The sequence below is a fragment of the Lolium rigidum genome, chromosome 4 (genome assembly GCF_022539505.1).
Source record: "Lolium rigidum isolate FL_2022 chromosome 4, APGP_CSIRO_Lrig_0.1, whole genome shotgun sequence".
Classification (NCBI taxonomy): Eukaryota; Viridiplantae; Streptophyta; class Magnoliopsida; order Poales; family Poaceae; genus Lolium; species Lolium rigidum.
Window position 1 is genome coordinate 193,941,345 of NC_061511.1, and position 16,512 is coordinate 193,957,856.

The 16,512-nt window shown below is 43.9% G+C and overlaps 1 protein-coding gene and 1 long non-coding RNA gene across 2 annotated transcripts; both read left to right on the forward strand.

The window, feature by feature from the left end:
- Positions 1-3,179: 3,179 nt before the first annotated feature.
- LOC124647977 lies at positions 3,180-12,633 on the forward strand. The gene is made up of 2 exons (XM_047187815.1): positions 3,180-4,344; positions 10,183-12,633. Exons 1-2 carry the CDS (start codon positions 3,180-3,182, stop codon positions 10,197-10,199), a joined length of 1,182 nt encoding a protein of 393 aa, XP_047043771.1. The 3' UTR covers positions 10,200-12,633.
- A 60-nt stretch (positions 12,634-12,693) lies between these two features.
- On the forward strand, positions 12,694-15,954 carry LOC124706765. The gene is made up of 3 exons (XR_007004560.1): positions 12,694-13,095; positions 13,216-13,280; positions 13,384-15,954. It is a non-coding gene; the product is annotated as an uncharacterized LOC124706765 (long non-coding RNA).
- Positions 15,955-16,512: the final 558 nt, after the last annotated feature.

Genomic DNA, 16,512 nt, shown 5'->3' on the forward strand with positions numbered 1-16,512 from the left:
GTCTACACTTGGACCTTTTCTTTTCCTATTGGTTTCCAATCCGGCTGGTCGGCCACGACTTGAATCAGCGCCTGAATTCCGTTCCATCTATCGATATGTGAAACATCGCCAATTTTTCCGAGCCCGACGCCTCGATTCCCTGCCTGCCCTCTCCTGGTTCGTGGCTATCTCCCAGGCCGACTGGTTCCTGCCCTCGATCTCGCCGATTGCGACCGACCGACCGCGAGACGATCTGTTGACCGCTGCCCTCCCGCGGACTACGGTGCTGTCTCCTAGTCCGCCGGCTAGTGGCCGTCGCAGTTGGCAGTGCCGTCGTCAATCAGGCAATCATCCAATCTGCGTATTAGATTAAGATAGAAGGTAAAAACGCCTGCTGCAGTTCTCTTGGAATTCTACTATATGCTCACCTATAATTCGGGTTCTGAATTTTGATTACCAGTTGTTGTTCTTATTTGTAGGAGCGGGGTTAACTGATTTGGCAACTCTATATATCGACAAGAAGTTAATAGACGAGTTTGATATTGATTCCATCGTCATGGACTTTGCTTCTAGGAATTGGCGGAGAAAATTTTAAGGTATCATGTAAACATTGTTTTTTATATATGAATATTGAAGTTGTGTATACATAAAAGTATTTATTTTTCATCATCTCATACAAGCGAAAAAAAGTAGTAAGAGGGACCCAAAATTTTAGTTTCACCCGGGCCTCTGAAATCTCAGGACCGGCACTGCGTACAGTACTTCCTACCATGCACGATGCCTCACGTTGGAGCTAGCTACAGGCAACTACAAGTCTACAACTACACCGAGTACACTTACGTATTAGACACGCACACAGCTACGTATAAGACATGAGTACAATTTACACAGAATAGACATGTACATTTATATATAAGACACGAGTACAGTTGCACACACGAGCAAGTACATCTACAAAATTACAACTGCATACATGAGGGCATCTCTAGCGGTGCGACGCAAACGGACGCTCAGCGACCGTTTGTGTCCGTCGTGACCGGAAATGCGTCTGGCACCACCTCCAGTGGGGCGACGCAAAGTGACCGGGCCGTCCGCGGAGACGCAAACCTGGCCCAAATATGCGCCAGGTTTGCGTCTCCGCAGACGCTCGACGGTCGCGGAAAATGTCCGCTCGGTCCTCGCACGGGCCCACCTAGCAGCGGCACAACTGCTTCGTCTTCCGCGGCATTACTTCCGGGCGGCGCACCGTGCAGGGCCGCGTTAATGGCGTGCCTCGGCTTCCGCGGGCGTGCGCAGCGTCGATGCGTCTTCTCCGCCGATCGCGGCACCGAGGCGTCGCTCGGCGATCGCGGCCGCGTTAATGGCGATGACTCGCGTGGCGCGTGGCCGTCGCCTACCTCTGCGCACGTAGTAATGGCGATGCCACGCGTGGCGCGGCCGTCGCCCTGCCTCCGCGCTATATATACAGGGGCGCGAGCATCTAATCTCCTCCCTACAAACCCTAGCCGCCGCTGCCGTAGCGCCGCTTCCTCTCAGCGAGATCCACCATGAGCAGCGCCGGACGCGGCCAGGCTGCCGCGCCTCCACCTCCACCTTCACCTCCCACTCCACCTCCTCCGGCGTCGAGCTCCTCCGAGGAGTTCGACTCCGAAGATAGCACCGATCTCCTCCACCCGGTCAGGGACGCCGCGGCCCTGGCACTCGCGGCGCAGGAGCGAGAGGAGGAGCTGGCGGGCCACGCGGCGTTGGACGCCGAGCTGGAACAGCGCAGGCTGGCGGCTGCCGCTGCAGCCGAGGACTCCGACTCGGAGATATCTTGGTCCTCCGATGTCCCTGATGCGCCGACGCCGGAGGAGAAGGCGGCGGAGCAGCGGGCCCTCGTCGAGTCTTTCGAGACGCTCAAGGATGAGGCCGCCAACGCGAGGCTGGAGCAGTGCCTGCAAGAGGACGCGGCGGCGCACCGAGCCATAGCGGCCGCGCGGGAGGCGGCAGAGAAGCAGGCGACGGAGCGACGGAGCGACGCAACGACGATGCCGGCCCGTCAGGAAGCAAGTAGTCTAGGCCTATAGATCTACTTTGTATAGTTTTTATGCATTTTTATGTGCTACTTTCAATGTTTGTACTATGTTGCAATTCAAAAAAATGGGCCGCCCCGGTGGGAGCACACCCAGACGCAAACAGACGAGCGGACAAAATATGTCCGCGGGGCGACGCAAACGGACGCTCGCGACCACTTTTGGGCGTCCGAAATGCGTCGCGCCGCTGGAGATGCCCTGAGTAAGTACAGTTGCAGAACTACAACTGCACACACGAGTGATTACAGAAGTACAGTCGCCCACACGAGGAAGTACAAGTACAGAACTATAGTCGTGCACACGAGGTAATACAAGTACAGAAGTACAGGTACAGTCGTGGACACGAGACAGGTACAGTCGCGCACATGAACGAGTACAGGTACAGTTGCACACATAATACAGGTACAGTCGCACACGAGTAAGTACAGTCGCGCACATGAACGAGTACAAGTACAGTCGCGCACATGAGTAAAGGGAAAAATACAAAAATACATTCAAAATAGAAGTACTTATCAGTTCATGCACGAGTACAGTCAGATACACAACACGAGTACAACCATAGTAGTATAGGAAGTACGAAAAAAAATATCTCGAAACCTATCAACATGGAATCTAGTTTTGAAAATTTCGACGAGAGGGTCTCAAAAGTGGAAACGGTTCGTAATTTGGAGTTACGGTTTTCAAGATATTTCATTTTGAAAAAACGACTCTAGGAAAAAAAGGGAAAAGCTGACACAACATGTCTTCTCTCTCCTTCCTCATCCCCACCTTGCTTCCTCTTACGACACGTGGCGAGCAGGGAGACCACTTCCCAGGGATTTTCTGGCACCACAGCGCGCCACTTGTCGCGTGCGGAGCGAGTTGACTTCCCTTCGCGAAGGTCGGCCTTTTTTAACGATTTCGGTTAATTTAGTCGTTCGTTTTGCGTCGGCTCGCTGAAATGGGCCTAACCACGGGAATGGAGGGAGTAGTCATGTTGGGCAGAGTTAACGGGCCGGCCCAAAAAAAACAGGGTTGATAGGTGCCGGTCGGTCGGAATAATAGGATTTGCCCCAATACTTCTCCGTATCTCCATTCCCATTCCCATTTCCAGAAAGGAAAGAAAAAAAAAACTCCCCAGTCCAGATGAGCGACGAGGGCGGCGCGACGGCGGCGCCCATGGACAACGACGACCTCCTCGGCGAGATCTTGCTCCGACTTTCCCCGCTGCCCACCTCGCTCCCCCGCGCCTCCGTCGTCTCCAAGCGCTGGGAACTCCTCGCCACCGACCCAGACTTCCGCCGCCGGTTCCTCGCCCACCACCGGAAGCCCCCCATCCTCGGCGTCTTCGAGCAGCGCGACCGAACACTGGTATTCACCTCCGTTCTCGACCCTCCCGACCGCATCCCCCCCGCGCGCTTTGACCTGCCAGATCCAGGCGGATTAGCGTTTGATTCATGGACTCTGCCCGGGTGCCGCCACGGCTTCGTGCTTATCCTCTTCCAGCGGCTGTCTCTGATCCTTATGTTTGATCCTATATCCGTCGATGTCCGCGCCCTGGCCATTCCGCCGGGGTTCGGGCCCCGCGTGGAGTTTCCGCCTGATTACACAATTTGTGCCTGCACCATCAGCGCAGCTGTGCTGTGCGATGCGGGCAGCGACCAGGGCCACGTGCATGGAGATTGCCACATGAGCCCGTTCAAGCTGGCTGTGGTAGGCACCTTCAGCGGAGGCCAACATCCAGCAGTCGCCCGTCTCTACTCCTCAAAGACTGGCATATGGAGAAAAGCTGTCTGGACGGTGGGACCATGTGCTGGTACAGTTAGCCGTCTCCCCTCCACCCTCATCGGGAATGCTCTGTACTGGTGGCTAGATGAGTCTGAAGATGAAATACTCAAGTTCGATATGGGTAAGCGGAGATTAACTGTGGTCAAGAGGCCTAATTTTACAGGCATTCCCAGCAGCTGCATCAGGATCATCAGGGCCGAGGGTGGTGGTGTAGGCATGGCTGTACTGTCGTACCCCAGCTTCCAAATGTGGGGCCGCACGGTCAGCAATGAGGGTGTTGCCTCATGGATTCTGCAGAAGACTGTCAACATGCATGATATCATTGGTCTGCCGTCTGGGTTAGAGACAAAGGATGAATCTATAGTGGGGTATTCCGAGGATGCCGATGCAGCTTTTATATCAGTCTCCAGCAATTCAGAGCACTATACCTTTGTTGTACAACTAGAGTCGATGAAGTCCAGGAAGCTCAATCAGAATCTTTTGGAGAATTCATATCATCCGTTCGCGAACTTCTATACCGGAGGTAATTGTTTATTTATCTTTACATCACAGGAGTAGCCTAATTCTACTTGTTTTTTCGTACATGGTTGCAGCCTTTACTATGCTTTTAACTGTTTGCTAGCATCTTAGTTATCCTATTTCGTCTTCGCTTGATCCATAGAATTAATAGTTATGATGTTTTTTGTGTTTTTAATAAATATTTTCAATGTCAATGGCATCCACAAGATACTGCAATTCGAGTTACCTAAGTTCAAACCATAGTTAGGCTCTTAAGCACCGTAGAAGGACACTTCTATTTCACGCTGCTCTCTCCTGTCTGTCATAAAACATAGAATCCTAATGGTGTGACCAACTCCTACACGCCGGTATTTTCTCCACCTCTAGCAAATCATCTTAGTCCATTACATAGCACATGACTTTGGAGAGATTGCAGCAATCACCATCTCACTTTACATGACACTGTGTTTGGTTGCACTGAATTAGACTTGGAATTGGCAATTTAGAATTCGGGTACTAAATTCTGCTGTTTGGTTAGTCATAGAATTTACACCGGGAAACAACCTCAATAATTTGGGTACTATCTCACTTTACATAACAGTAATTATGCGGTGGGATTTCCAATCTTTGCCTTAAAGTTTTTAAAATATGTACAACTTTCCATAATAATTTTGCAAGATTCAAAATCCCCATAGAGGATATATTTTCTTCTTGTTTCTTTACTCTAAGCATAGATAAAATAACTGCTCAAAAGTTCACAAGTATACAACAGCATGTTGCCACAAAATAATAAGGTAACAAGGCAACAGATACATATAGGGAGGTTCTGTATCAAAATGAAGTGTACAATATAATTAAACAAAATGTTTTCTCACACTTTCTATCCACCTCACTACCACCACACAACAATGAGTCATCTTAATCCCTCCCTATCTGCTCATCATCTTTGTGATCAGATCGGTTAAAGCTGTATTTTTGCTTCATTTCGGAACTATTGATCGAGCCTCATGTGCACATCATTCACTACTCATAGCACAAACTTCCCTGAAATATAGTAGTGTGACTTTGAGGGCTACCAGCGAAGTCAGGTCCAGGTCAAACCGAAGACATACCTGCGAAAGCATAATCGATTATACATGGGACATATCTTGGTCATCCAGAAAAAATCCTGATGAAAGTCACATAAACTTCATGCTAAGTGTAAAAAAATGTTTGCATCGAGCATTCATGTTGTCCAGATTTAGTATCCACTGGTGTTCGCAAGAGAACATGATTTTACCTCCAACAAGAAATATTTCTTTTCAACCAAAGAATTCTTACAGAGGTAATACATGTAGTCATTCACCCAATTTTTCAAGCCACCAAAATAACTGGACATAACTCCCAATATGGAAGGTTCTATGGTAGACATACTCTTAGAAAACCTGTATTGAAAAGCACTAAGTAATGAAAAATACAGTAATGTTTTAAATCAAATGACTCTACAAAACGGTCTGGCATACAGTGTGGCACATTATCCTTAGGCTTTGTTTTCTCAAGCATGGAAGGACCACCAAGAAATAAGAGAAGGACACGAATAAACATTAAAAAAATCTTGCTGCGAAATTTCACCCTTTTTCATGAGATGAAGTGTGAGACCCATGTGTATAACATAAAAAACAACATAGAATAACTTGGTCAGTACAACTTGACCGTACTACAAAGAAAATAACTAATGTCATTTCATTTTATGACCTATGCCATGTACTTTCGATTATATCCTAGACAAGGAATCAAGGATGCTATGAAAGGTATTTCCTTGAATACTTGCAGCGCTAAAAGCAGACCAGATACTACTTATTTACTTGAGAAGTAACGCATTGCACTTGAAAGTACTACAAGTCTATAACAATACAGCAAAATTGTAGCAATGAGCCTCATCTTCATTAAGGATGCGTCAAAGCATTACCATACAGAAGGGCACCACATTGTCCTGCAAAGGAGACATACCATACAAAATATTTGAGGTACATGACGTACTAAATTAACCTGATATGCAAGAACCCATTGGTATAAGCCAATAAAGAAAACTATAATCTCGGCGTGGCCACGAGGCTAATGCAGGACTGAGCGGCTTTGCATCACCAAATTGGTCCAAGAAAAGGTATAGAAGAGACTTAATCAAACCTTGTTTTTATCCGTGCATTTAACAAGAACAGAATGCCCTAGAAATAATGATCCTACATCACTACATCTCCATCACTTACTGGTCCCATAATTGTTTCTTCAACATAAACATTCACTTACTTGATAGTATATCATTTTTATTGTTCTCCCTGGCCCCTAAGTCGGAATTAGCTTCTATATGTCAAAACACCTTAGTCGCACACATGGGGTTATTATAAGCCAATTTCTACTCAGTCCTATTTCTACTAATACCCCATATAAAATTTAGTGCTGCGTGTTTACATTTTTGCCTGTAGCCCTGTCGTCAGTCGTCACGGCCAGTAGGATCACTGTCATTCTTCGGTAGTAGACGTTTAGAAACTCTGATCTGCAAAACTGCACTATTCTTTAGCCTAGATGCAGTAGAACCACACACTATGTTATTTTCTAGTCAAACTAAATGAATGCAAGCCCACCTGGAAACAACCTCTAAAAATTATATGCAGATGAGCAAATGCAAGATTGTCCCCCATAGTGATTTGTACGTTATTAAATTTTTACGTTAGGATTTAATGCAGGTGAGCAAATGCAAATTATATGCAGGTCAGCAAATGCAAGATTGTCCCCCATAGTGATTTGTATTGTACGTTAGGATTTAATGCAGGTGAGCAAATGCATTACTGGCTTCCCCCATTGTGATTTTAGCTGCGAAGATTGTCCTTAATCTCTAGGATGAGAGAAGCAATAACAATGTACCGCATATGGCTGCACATTTGACAGACATGTTGCTGTGAGATATAAACTAATACAGAAAAAGACAATTAAATTTGAGAAAGTACCTGATATTGTAATTCAGTACAAAGCAAGATTATAGTTTCCAATGTTTGTTTGCCTATCTCAGATCAAGTTGGAAGAGAACCACCCCAGATCAACAGAATTCATAGGAAACAATTTTTGGGCGTAGAGATGTATGAACAAAGATATCAGTTGCGACCTATATAACACATAAGGCCAAATCGTCACGTAAGTACAATATAATGTCTTCAGTTCACATAATATTCAGAGCATATATGACATCTCTGCCAAAACAAAATAAATATTTTTAATAGTAAAGTCGTATCGGTAGATAACGTTGTATACTTGTATAATGGTGCCCCTAGCCCAGATCCCTGTAGGACCAAAAGACCATGTACAAAACAGTTTTGCATAACTAAAACAAAGCAAGAAAATGCATACCGTGAAGGAGCAAACTACTTTGCTCAATCGAGACCTCTGTCTGAGGCTCACGTGAGTGACAAACCATTGTTCATATAAAATCAATCACATGACGCTGCATGGAAAGGTGAGCTGATCAGGGTGATCAATATCTTGGGTATAAAAGTCCTAATAGTCTTCTAAGTTCAGCATCGTATCAAGGTGTGCCAATGTAATCTATAGAAAGCCAATGCAATCCAGCGAGGAGACTTGGTGATGAATCACAACACCAGCGAGGAGGATTATAGAATACCAAAATCGTACCACTGTAAGGTCCATGGGTTTGGAAAACAACTAATGCGTGCTGATGTAGTAGTACCCATGCAAGGTTCTGCAGAGATCAGTAATTAAGTTACAGTTTGATATATTTCAAAGCATCTTATAGATAAATCAACAATTCAGATCACAAATGATGAATCAGGAGGTAGTTACCTGCCCTGCCACTTCACTTGCACAAAAACTACTACAAAATTTCAAATTCCTTCAAGAATTAGTGATGACAAAAACCTTTTCTTTAAAAAGGATAAACTCTGCCAGTCGGAAAGGTTCTTAAAATAAAAAAAATCAAATCAGCTCCAGTAAGTCGATGAAGAATAAACAAATCTTGAAATTTAGCATTGCAGTGGATGGAGGCTGACCACTGCAATCCGGTCCCACCAAGTTCAGCTTCTATTCGTACCAAATGTTTATCCATTGTGGAAGACAACATGAACCAATTTAAGAAACTGAAGTACTACTCAAGTATCCATCCCTGTGAAGCTTTTTGTGAAATACTTAACTACCCAAATATCCATTCTTCTGAAGCTTTTTGTCAAATACTTGACGTGGGTAAAACGCACTGATTAAAATAAAACAATGGGAAGAAGGAAGGGGCAACCTGGGAGCCGAGGAGGGTGTTTTTCTTCAGCTGATCATCATTGCGGTTCTGACCGTGGGCGGGCTTGATCCGGGTCGTCTAGGATCCTGAAGAGCTAAGCCGCGACGATGGCGGGGAGTGGCCTTCAGATGCACCTCCGCACAAATTCATCTGCAGCCTGTAGTGCTAGGCAGGTGAGGCCAGCCTTGCCAAGCCTTGCTCGTCGTCCAGATCGGTGGACTACACGTTTTCTCCTCGAAATGTGCAAGGTGGGCGAGGCCAGAAGAACTGGGCATAGGGAGATTGTAGAGGTTGGAGGGATGCTGCGGTTGCGGTTGCAGGGGTGAGTGGCTGGGGCTACAAACTGGAATGCCGCGAACGACACACGACGTGGAGGAGAGCGGCGGCGGCCACCCCTGGCGGTGGGGCTCAGGTAGGCTAGCGCAATCGGCCGGGATCGAGGTAGGCTGACGCAGGCAAGATCCGATCCAAGGGTTGGGGCGCGATGGGGAGATTGCATCGTTGCTACCGATCGGCTTTCAGCTATAATCGCTGCGATTAATTAGGCCCACCTCTTGGAGCTGCGATCACGCGAGAGGATGAGAATAATAGTACATAACTGAGAAACAAAATTTTTGGTTTATAATCCTGAAATTATCTTGGACGTGCTAAATTTCAGGAGATAGACCTATTTGGTGGAGGGTTGACTTGCAGTGGCATTTATCAATCATGTAAATAGTGCGAAGTGTGACATCACGAGCAGTGGCGGAGCCAGGGCTACAACCCTGTATAGTCAAATTAAAGTTGTGTAGTCAAATACACCTATTTTACAAATTTTTAATAATTTTTTGCATGGTCGTTGAAGGATTGTGCAAAAAACTGTGTAGTCAATTGACTATAGCTCATACGTGGCTTTGCCACTGATCACGAGAGTGTGACATTGCAGGTTTCAATTGCTATTCTGCCAGGTTGAAATTTGTTATCTAAATATTGTTTCGTTAGTCATTTGGCTGCGTGAAAAGACTGAATTTCCCATGTGTTCTTATCCGCTCTCCTCTGCCTTTTGCTCTGGAGTAAGGTTGGCTAGCAAATTTCTCAGAAGAATATGATCATTCCTTTGCAACAATAGCTCAAAAGAAAATTAACTGGCAAGCTGTTGACAGTTCATAATGCATTGGTCTTAGAAATTTTGTGTGGATGTGAAGGCCACTTTTTAAGAATAAAAAACAACAACACTGCAAGAATAATATTTCTGCTACTTGCAGTGTTTTAATGTTTTAAATTATTGTTAGCAGCTTCTGAAGGTTCAAATGGTAACTTCTAATTAATATTTATGATCATACTTGGGAATCTGGTGATTTGAGAAACACCAGCAAATACTATGTTGTTTGAAAATAATGTGGAATCGATTTGGACCGATCCATACTTCAGCGATGTTAGGGTCGAGAACCTGAATTCCAGGTTGTCAAGCTAATTTTCATAACCTTGCTGGACTGACCTAACTTCAAAGGTTCAGTCATTAGTTCTGTAACGGCGAAGTTAATTTTCCTTGATCTTTTTGAGCTATGGCTTGTGCAATCGTCACTAATTAGATTTGTTGCGGCGCAGGTACTGATGGAGTGTGAAGTTCTGCTCCAGCCATTGAGTCACCGCAGCAGCAGGATCTATCTCTATATCGGCATACATCTCTTGAGCCACTGACCTGACTTCAAAGGTTCTGCCATTAATTCCGTATGATCTGCGTATTTCTTATAACCTTGTTGATACAGTGGGATGGTTGACTCATAAGTAACCTGCGATTAGCTGTGAGAGATCCTTGTCACTTTGTCAGTTGTCTGTATTTTACCAGTTAACTCTGTCAGTTGTTGTGTCCGTATAATACCTTATGAGTTATGACTAATGTCACAGCAATGCTGATGCTGTGGTACCTGGGTTATGTTTTCTTTTTTGTGTGGAAACATCATGCTTATGTGTGTTACTGGGTGCCGCTTGTAGGAGATGGAACCTCATTTCCTGTGGTATCCATATCAAATGATGAAGTCTACCCCTGGGTGTTGGAGTGCTAGAATGAAATTCTTAAGCCATGTCTTTTACTCTGAACTTTTTCCTCTAGATTTTCGACCCTAGTTTTAATGGTTGAGGGCTGAGGGTGTAAAATTTGGACAGTTTTGAGTTTGGGTGAAACCAAGGTAGTTATCAAGGAAACAAAAGTAAACTTATCCCTTTAACTGAAGTGTGCATGCCAATGCAATCCCACCAGATGTAGACTTTCTTTAAGTGACGTTAGACTACTCGGGCTGGGAGACCAGTGGTTGGCGATCGTGGGTCGTTTGTTCTGGTAGTCGTTTCATTCTTTCCCGCTGCTGTACACTTGTTTTTATTGAAACTCATGTACTTTGGTTATTTAGTCGCCAGTGGGGTCTCCTTTCTCGTTGGTCCAGTTGGCAACGGCCGCTTTTCCCAGATGCTTTTCGTCCATTGCTCCTGAATTAGCCATGAGGCACAAAGTTGGGTTTTATAGGTAGGCACAAAGTTGGGTTTTGTAGGTATGCCCTTCGTGCACACATTATCCGATAGATCATATCTGCAGTGTCCAAGTGGTGTATTTTTTTTTGGTTAGCTTATTTGCCTTCTCTTTAACGCACAACCCTCTCCTTGTTTGCCATGTGTCTGCATGCTTCGGGTTGGTGAAGAGCCGCTATGGTAGTTTTCACTCCCACCATACTCTTCTCTAGCTAAGCTGCCTAGTGCCTGACACTAGGCCATATCTACTGTTGGGCCTGCATGGCAGCTGGGTTCTCCTTCCCATAGTAAGAACCTATCAAGCGGGTGGTCAAAGCCGACACCTCATGGTGAATAATAATGCAGCCCCCTCTCCCCCCAACTCTGCGCTCCCTCCTTTCCTTTCTTGTCGTGCCATCTGGCATGCTGTCGAGCTACTGCATCCGTAATGGCCGACAGCGTGTAACCATCGGTATGAGCCTCTTACGAGTGGCTCGAGGCAACAGCGTCCACATCCACAATGATGGGCGGTGTTGAAAACACCGAGCTTTAATCCATCCAAATATTTTTTTCCTGTTTTTTCCATCAATATTTTGTTCATAAACGTCACCTATCTATAGTTTGGCTATTAGATTAGCGAGTGGTCAAAGCCCACACCTCATGGTGACTAATAATGCAGCCCCTCTCCTACCAGCTCTGCGCTCCCTCCTTTCCTTTCCTGTTGTGCCATCTGCATGCTGTCGAGCTACTGCGTCCGTAATGGCCGACAGCGTGTAACTATCGTTATGAGCCTCTTACGAGTGGCTCGAAGCAACAGCATCCACATCCACAACAATGGGCGATGTTGAAACACCATGCCCATTAATCCATCCAAATATTTTTCCTGTTTTGTCCATCAATATTTTGTTCATAAACGTCACCTATCTATAGTTTGGCTATCAGATTATACTGAAGCAGACTTGCTACTTCAGTTACAGCCACATTTTAGGGAAATATCTTAATATGGCGTCCGACAATGTTCTGTGATCATTATGGTGCCACGTAGGGACCCACGGCGTCGTTAGAAAGTCCGTTACCACCCCTGGTAAAATTGTTTATTTCAACTGTATTGAGCTTCTTTCCTATCCAATTTACGAAAGATGTTTGACTCACTTAGTTGGAAATTCTAAGGGTGTGTTTGGTTTGTGCCCAAGATTGCCCTACCAAAATTTTGGCTAGCCAATATTCGTGATAGGCTAGGGGTGGCACCGATCGATGAGAAGCTAGTCCAACACCGACTAAGGTGGTTTGGGCATATCCAGCGGAGGCCTCCAGAAGCTCCCGTTAACAGTGGGACTCTAAAGAGTATGGAGGAGACTAGAAGGGGTAGAGGACGACCAAAGTTGACGTGGGCGGAGGCGATAAAAAGAGACATGAGGGATTGGAATGTACCTAAAGTCTTGGCTCTTGATAGGAATGCATGGAGATCAGCGATCCATGTGCCGGAACCTTAGTCACTCGCTTCTTTTCTCTTTCCTTTTTTTCCCTTTTTTTTTCCTTCTTTTTTCTTTCTTCTTTTTTCTTTTTCTTTATGTCTCCTTGTTTTGGTTTTCTTTTCTGTTGCGTTTCATATCTAGCCTACCCCAACTTGCTTGGGAAAAAGGCTTTGATGTTGTTGTTGATGTTGTTGTAATATTTTGGTTGGCCTATTTGTTGGCCAACATTGGCTAAAAAAAATGAGCTAGAGTTGATAGTGGAGCATTGGCAAGCCAAAAAGTTGGCAACTATCCAAACAAGAACCAATCTTTTGGCCATGACCAAAAAATTGGTAGGGTATGCCTTGGTAGCAATCCAAACACGCCCTAAGGCCCCTGTTGTTTGTCAGCTAGCGGCAGGAATAAGAATTGGATACATATTTCTGTTGTGGCATGAGAATAGCTGGATTCACTACATATCATTGTTTGTTTTATGCTTGATGCAGGTGGTTGAATAGTTCAGTTGATCAGACGATCAGTAGGTTTTTTCGGCACCAGCCGCCAGGTATACATTTTTGGAATTGCTTCCTTTGTATGTTTTTGCCTGTCATGCTATGTATAACCATGCATCATATGAAGCTTCACCAATAGTTGATGGGACAATCATGTGTTGATTATTTCATAGGATACCACCTTTTGAATTCGTCTCCTATATGAAGTCCAGAGAAAATTTAAAATCAATAATTGAATGTAAGTAAAATGCCCCCAGTTTGTTTTGATTCTCATGGACGGCAGCTCCAAATTTTGTGCAATGGCTATCTCAAGGCTACTTAACTTCATCTGTCATTTTCAGTTGCATCTGGTTCTCTTATCAGCACTTGGTGGTATCAGTTGAACAGAGAACAGGGGTCAGGTAAGCACTATGTCAGTCCTCACACTTATTATGACCTTTTTGCAATTCCCTAAAAATGAGTGTTCTGTAATGGTTATTTGACAAATCAAGAAAAAAAAAAGGAATGTAGGCGACATGAATGGAAACTGTGAAGTGGCACCTTGCTTTCAACAAAAAAGTTCATTTTGTGTTCCCTAGTTTTAGCCTTTTAGGATACATACCAGTAAAAACAAAAGAATGGTTATGAGCCAGCTGTAGACGCGTCAAAGAATATCAATAAAAACTAAAGCAATACCTTGTCTATACATCAAAGTTTTCCTTGTCAGATATTTTGTGTTTTTTTTAACCATAACTTTGGATTTTGGGCAGATGGATAGTTTTGTAATTTTGTTGGAACTCCCTGTGTTCCATAATATAAGATGTTATTACAACCAATATACAAGCAAATTGGTCGTAATAATATCTTATATTATGGGATGGAGGGAGTACAAAATATTTATGTGGCTCCTTGAATTAGATATTCTTATGACGTGAAGTATTATGCTGTGGTTTCTCCGACCAACTAGTTCGTCCTTTTGCTACAGGTAGCTTAATTACACATTTTCTGGAATTGCTGCTTTCGATTTTCTGCAGTTTCCTTGATTCAGTAGATTTGTGGTGTGCATTAATATGTTGCGCTTGATCAATCAGTTTTTCTGCTCACAACAATAGTTTAGGTCAAAATTTATTTATCCATGCATTTTCTTACATGGCATTATGTTTGATAAAATTGCAATAACGAAGCATCATGTTAGTCCCTTTATTATTGTTATATACTTGTGTCGCAACTTTTTCTAGATACCGATGTAACTACACACTAAAATGCATCTAGATACATCCATATCTAGACAAAGTTGCGACATTTATTTTGGAACAGAGGTAGTAACTGTTACTACATTTTAAGCTTAAATGATATATCCAGTGTACTAGTTTTTATTCTTTTCCCTTTCGTGTTCTGTGATTCTATCCCATTTTTGGTGCCTTCCTCCCATCTTTTGCATTTTCAGTTTGCACATGATGTTGGCAAGGTAAATACCCGATCACATGGGTGCATTACCTTGACCTTTTGCTTTGTTCACACCGCATTACTATTTGCTTATGTTACTTTATTCAGTTTAGAACTGTGCAGTCACAAGCATATCTTTAGTTTAGGTGAATAGCCATTGTAGACTGAATCCCTGGGCTAAGAACATTTATCCCCTCACTCTAAGGCTGGTTTGTTTCAGCACTATTATCTAGAAAAGCACAAATAAGAATGCACTCGCTAGTGTCCAAGCCCTCTAATATGGTTTTTGAAGATTCAGTTGAGTAAGCTAAGTTTCATTGCAAATATTTCTAATGGTTTAATCTCTAGAATGTTTCCAGAATTCCAGCCAACTTGCTCTAAGGATCCAAAGGATTGTCCCCTGTTCGGTTAAGTAAGCTAAATTCACTTTTTCACCATTGTTTGTTGCTTTATCCTCAAAATCGGATTTTTGAAAAGCAATGTTTGAATTATCTTTATATTTGACTAACTGCCCTGCTGATATAACTATTTGCTTTGGTGAAGAAGTGCGACCTTTATTATTTTCTTTTACTTAAATTGCCATTTTTCTAATTATCTTTTGACAGAAGCAAGGACTGTCTCTAGGTTTTTTTGATATCCTTTTTTCATGTCGTTTTTTGGGATATAATCAAGTCGGTGCATTTTGTTATTTTATTCAAACTCTTCTTTGGACTTGCATTGTTGTTGAATCCTTGGTTGCTTGGCATTGCAAGAAGCCGGAATCTGTAACTGACCCATCTGAGATCTTGTGGGTCTATGAAGGTGAGTGTCCGTTGGCAAAACAAGGCACGAGTTTGTCTTATGTCAAACCCTCTAATCAGCTGTTCCGGAATTTCTTGATGAATATATAAATGGATAAAGTTACTCTACTTTCTAATCCCTCATGCTGCTGGTGCAGGCTGGTCATGGCTTGCTGTTACTTCTTGTCAATTCTTGGTGTGCCTATGTCCTGAACTGATAAGTATATTAAAGACTATAGTGCATCTTTTTGTCTTTGTTGTTCACTTAATTCAACCTTTGTGAACCGAAAACTCTGAAGCCAGAGAGGCAAGCTAAATGGCTCTCCTCAAGATTACAAAAAGAGTCGAAGCTATCCTTTTTTGACAGGGTTGAAGATGCCAGGTTACTAACAAGGAACAATCTCCACGTCTCACTGCAGGCTCTCGTAAATGATATCCACTGATGATTAAAGTGGACATGCTGGCGAGTGTCTACAAAACGATCAGTGATTATGGGCGTCCAAAGGAAATGTTGCCTGCTTTTGCCTAGGCGTAAGTGTAATTCCTCTTGATGATGAATGATAAGCAAAAGTCTTGCTTTAGATGAAATATATCAAAAATTTGAACCAAGTAATAGCAAACTATCCAATACAAATGTAGAATTTGTAATACACGTCTTACTTGTAAGACAAATTGTAAGGTAATCTGTATACTGAACATGTTTGTGTGCTTATCTGGTATATTTATGTCCGTTTGCGTCGGGCGTCGGGCACGGACACAAAAAACGTCTGCATGCGCCTGCCCTTCTCCAGCGGCAGAGACGCATTTCTGGCGCATATTTGGTCCACGTTTGCATCAGGACGGACGCTGCGGACGTTTTGCGTCTAGCCGCTGGAGCGCATTTTTGGTCCGCGCAGACGTAAACGGATGAAAAACGTCCGTTTGCGTCGCTCCGTTGGAGATGCCCTAACAGTGGACCAGCTTTTAGTTCTTGCAATAGTAGATGATGCTCTGCATGGTTCAGACTTGTTAGAATGGCATTGTCATTTTGTCACTAAAACAGCAGCAAAAAAAAAAAATGCACTTAACTTTGATTTGGGACCTGCCTCAACATGTTGAACATCTTAAGCATTCTAAAGATGGAACCTGAACTGACTGAGTCAGGGTTAACAAACAATCCATGGGTCCAAATTGTTGGGTAGGTTTCTACTCCCTTCGTGCACAAAAGGATGTCTCGACGTTGTCTAATTTCGCATGTATCTAAATATTAAAACATGTCAACATCAA

Bases quoted from the DNA above. Each gene is read 5' to 3' on its own strand.
- LOC124647977 (XM_047187815.1), top strand. From the start codon at position 3,180: ATGAGCGACGAGGGCGGCGCGACGGCGGCGCCCATGGACAACGACGAC.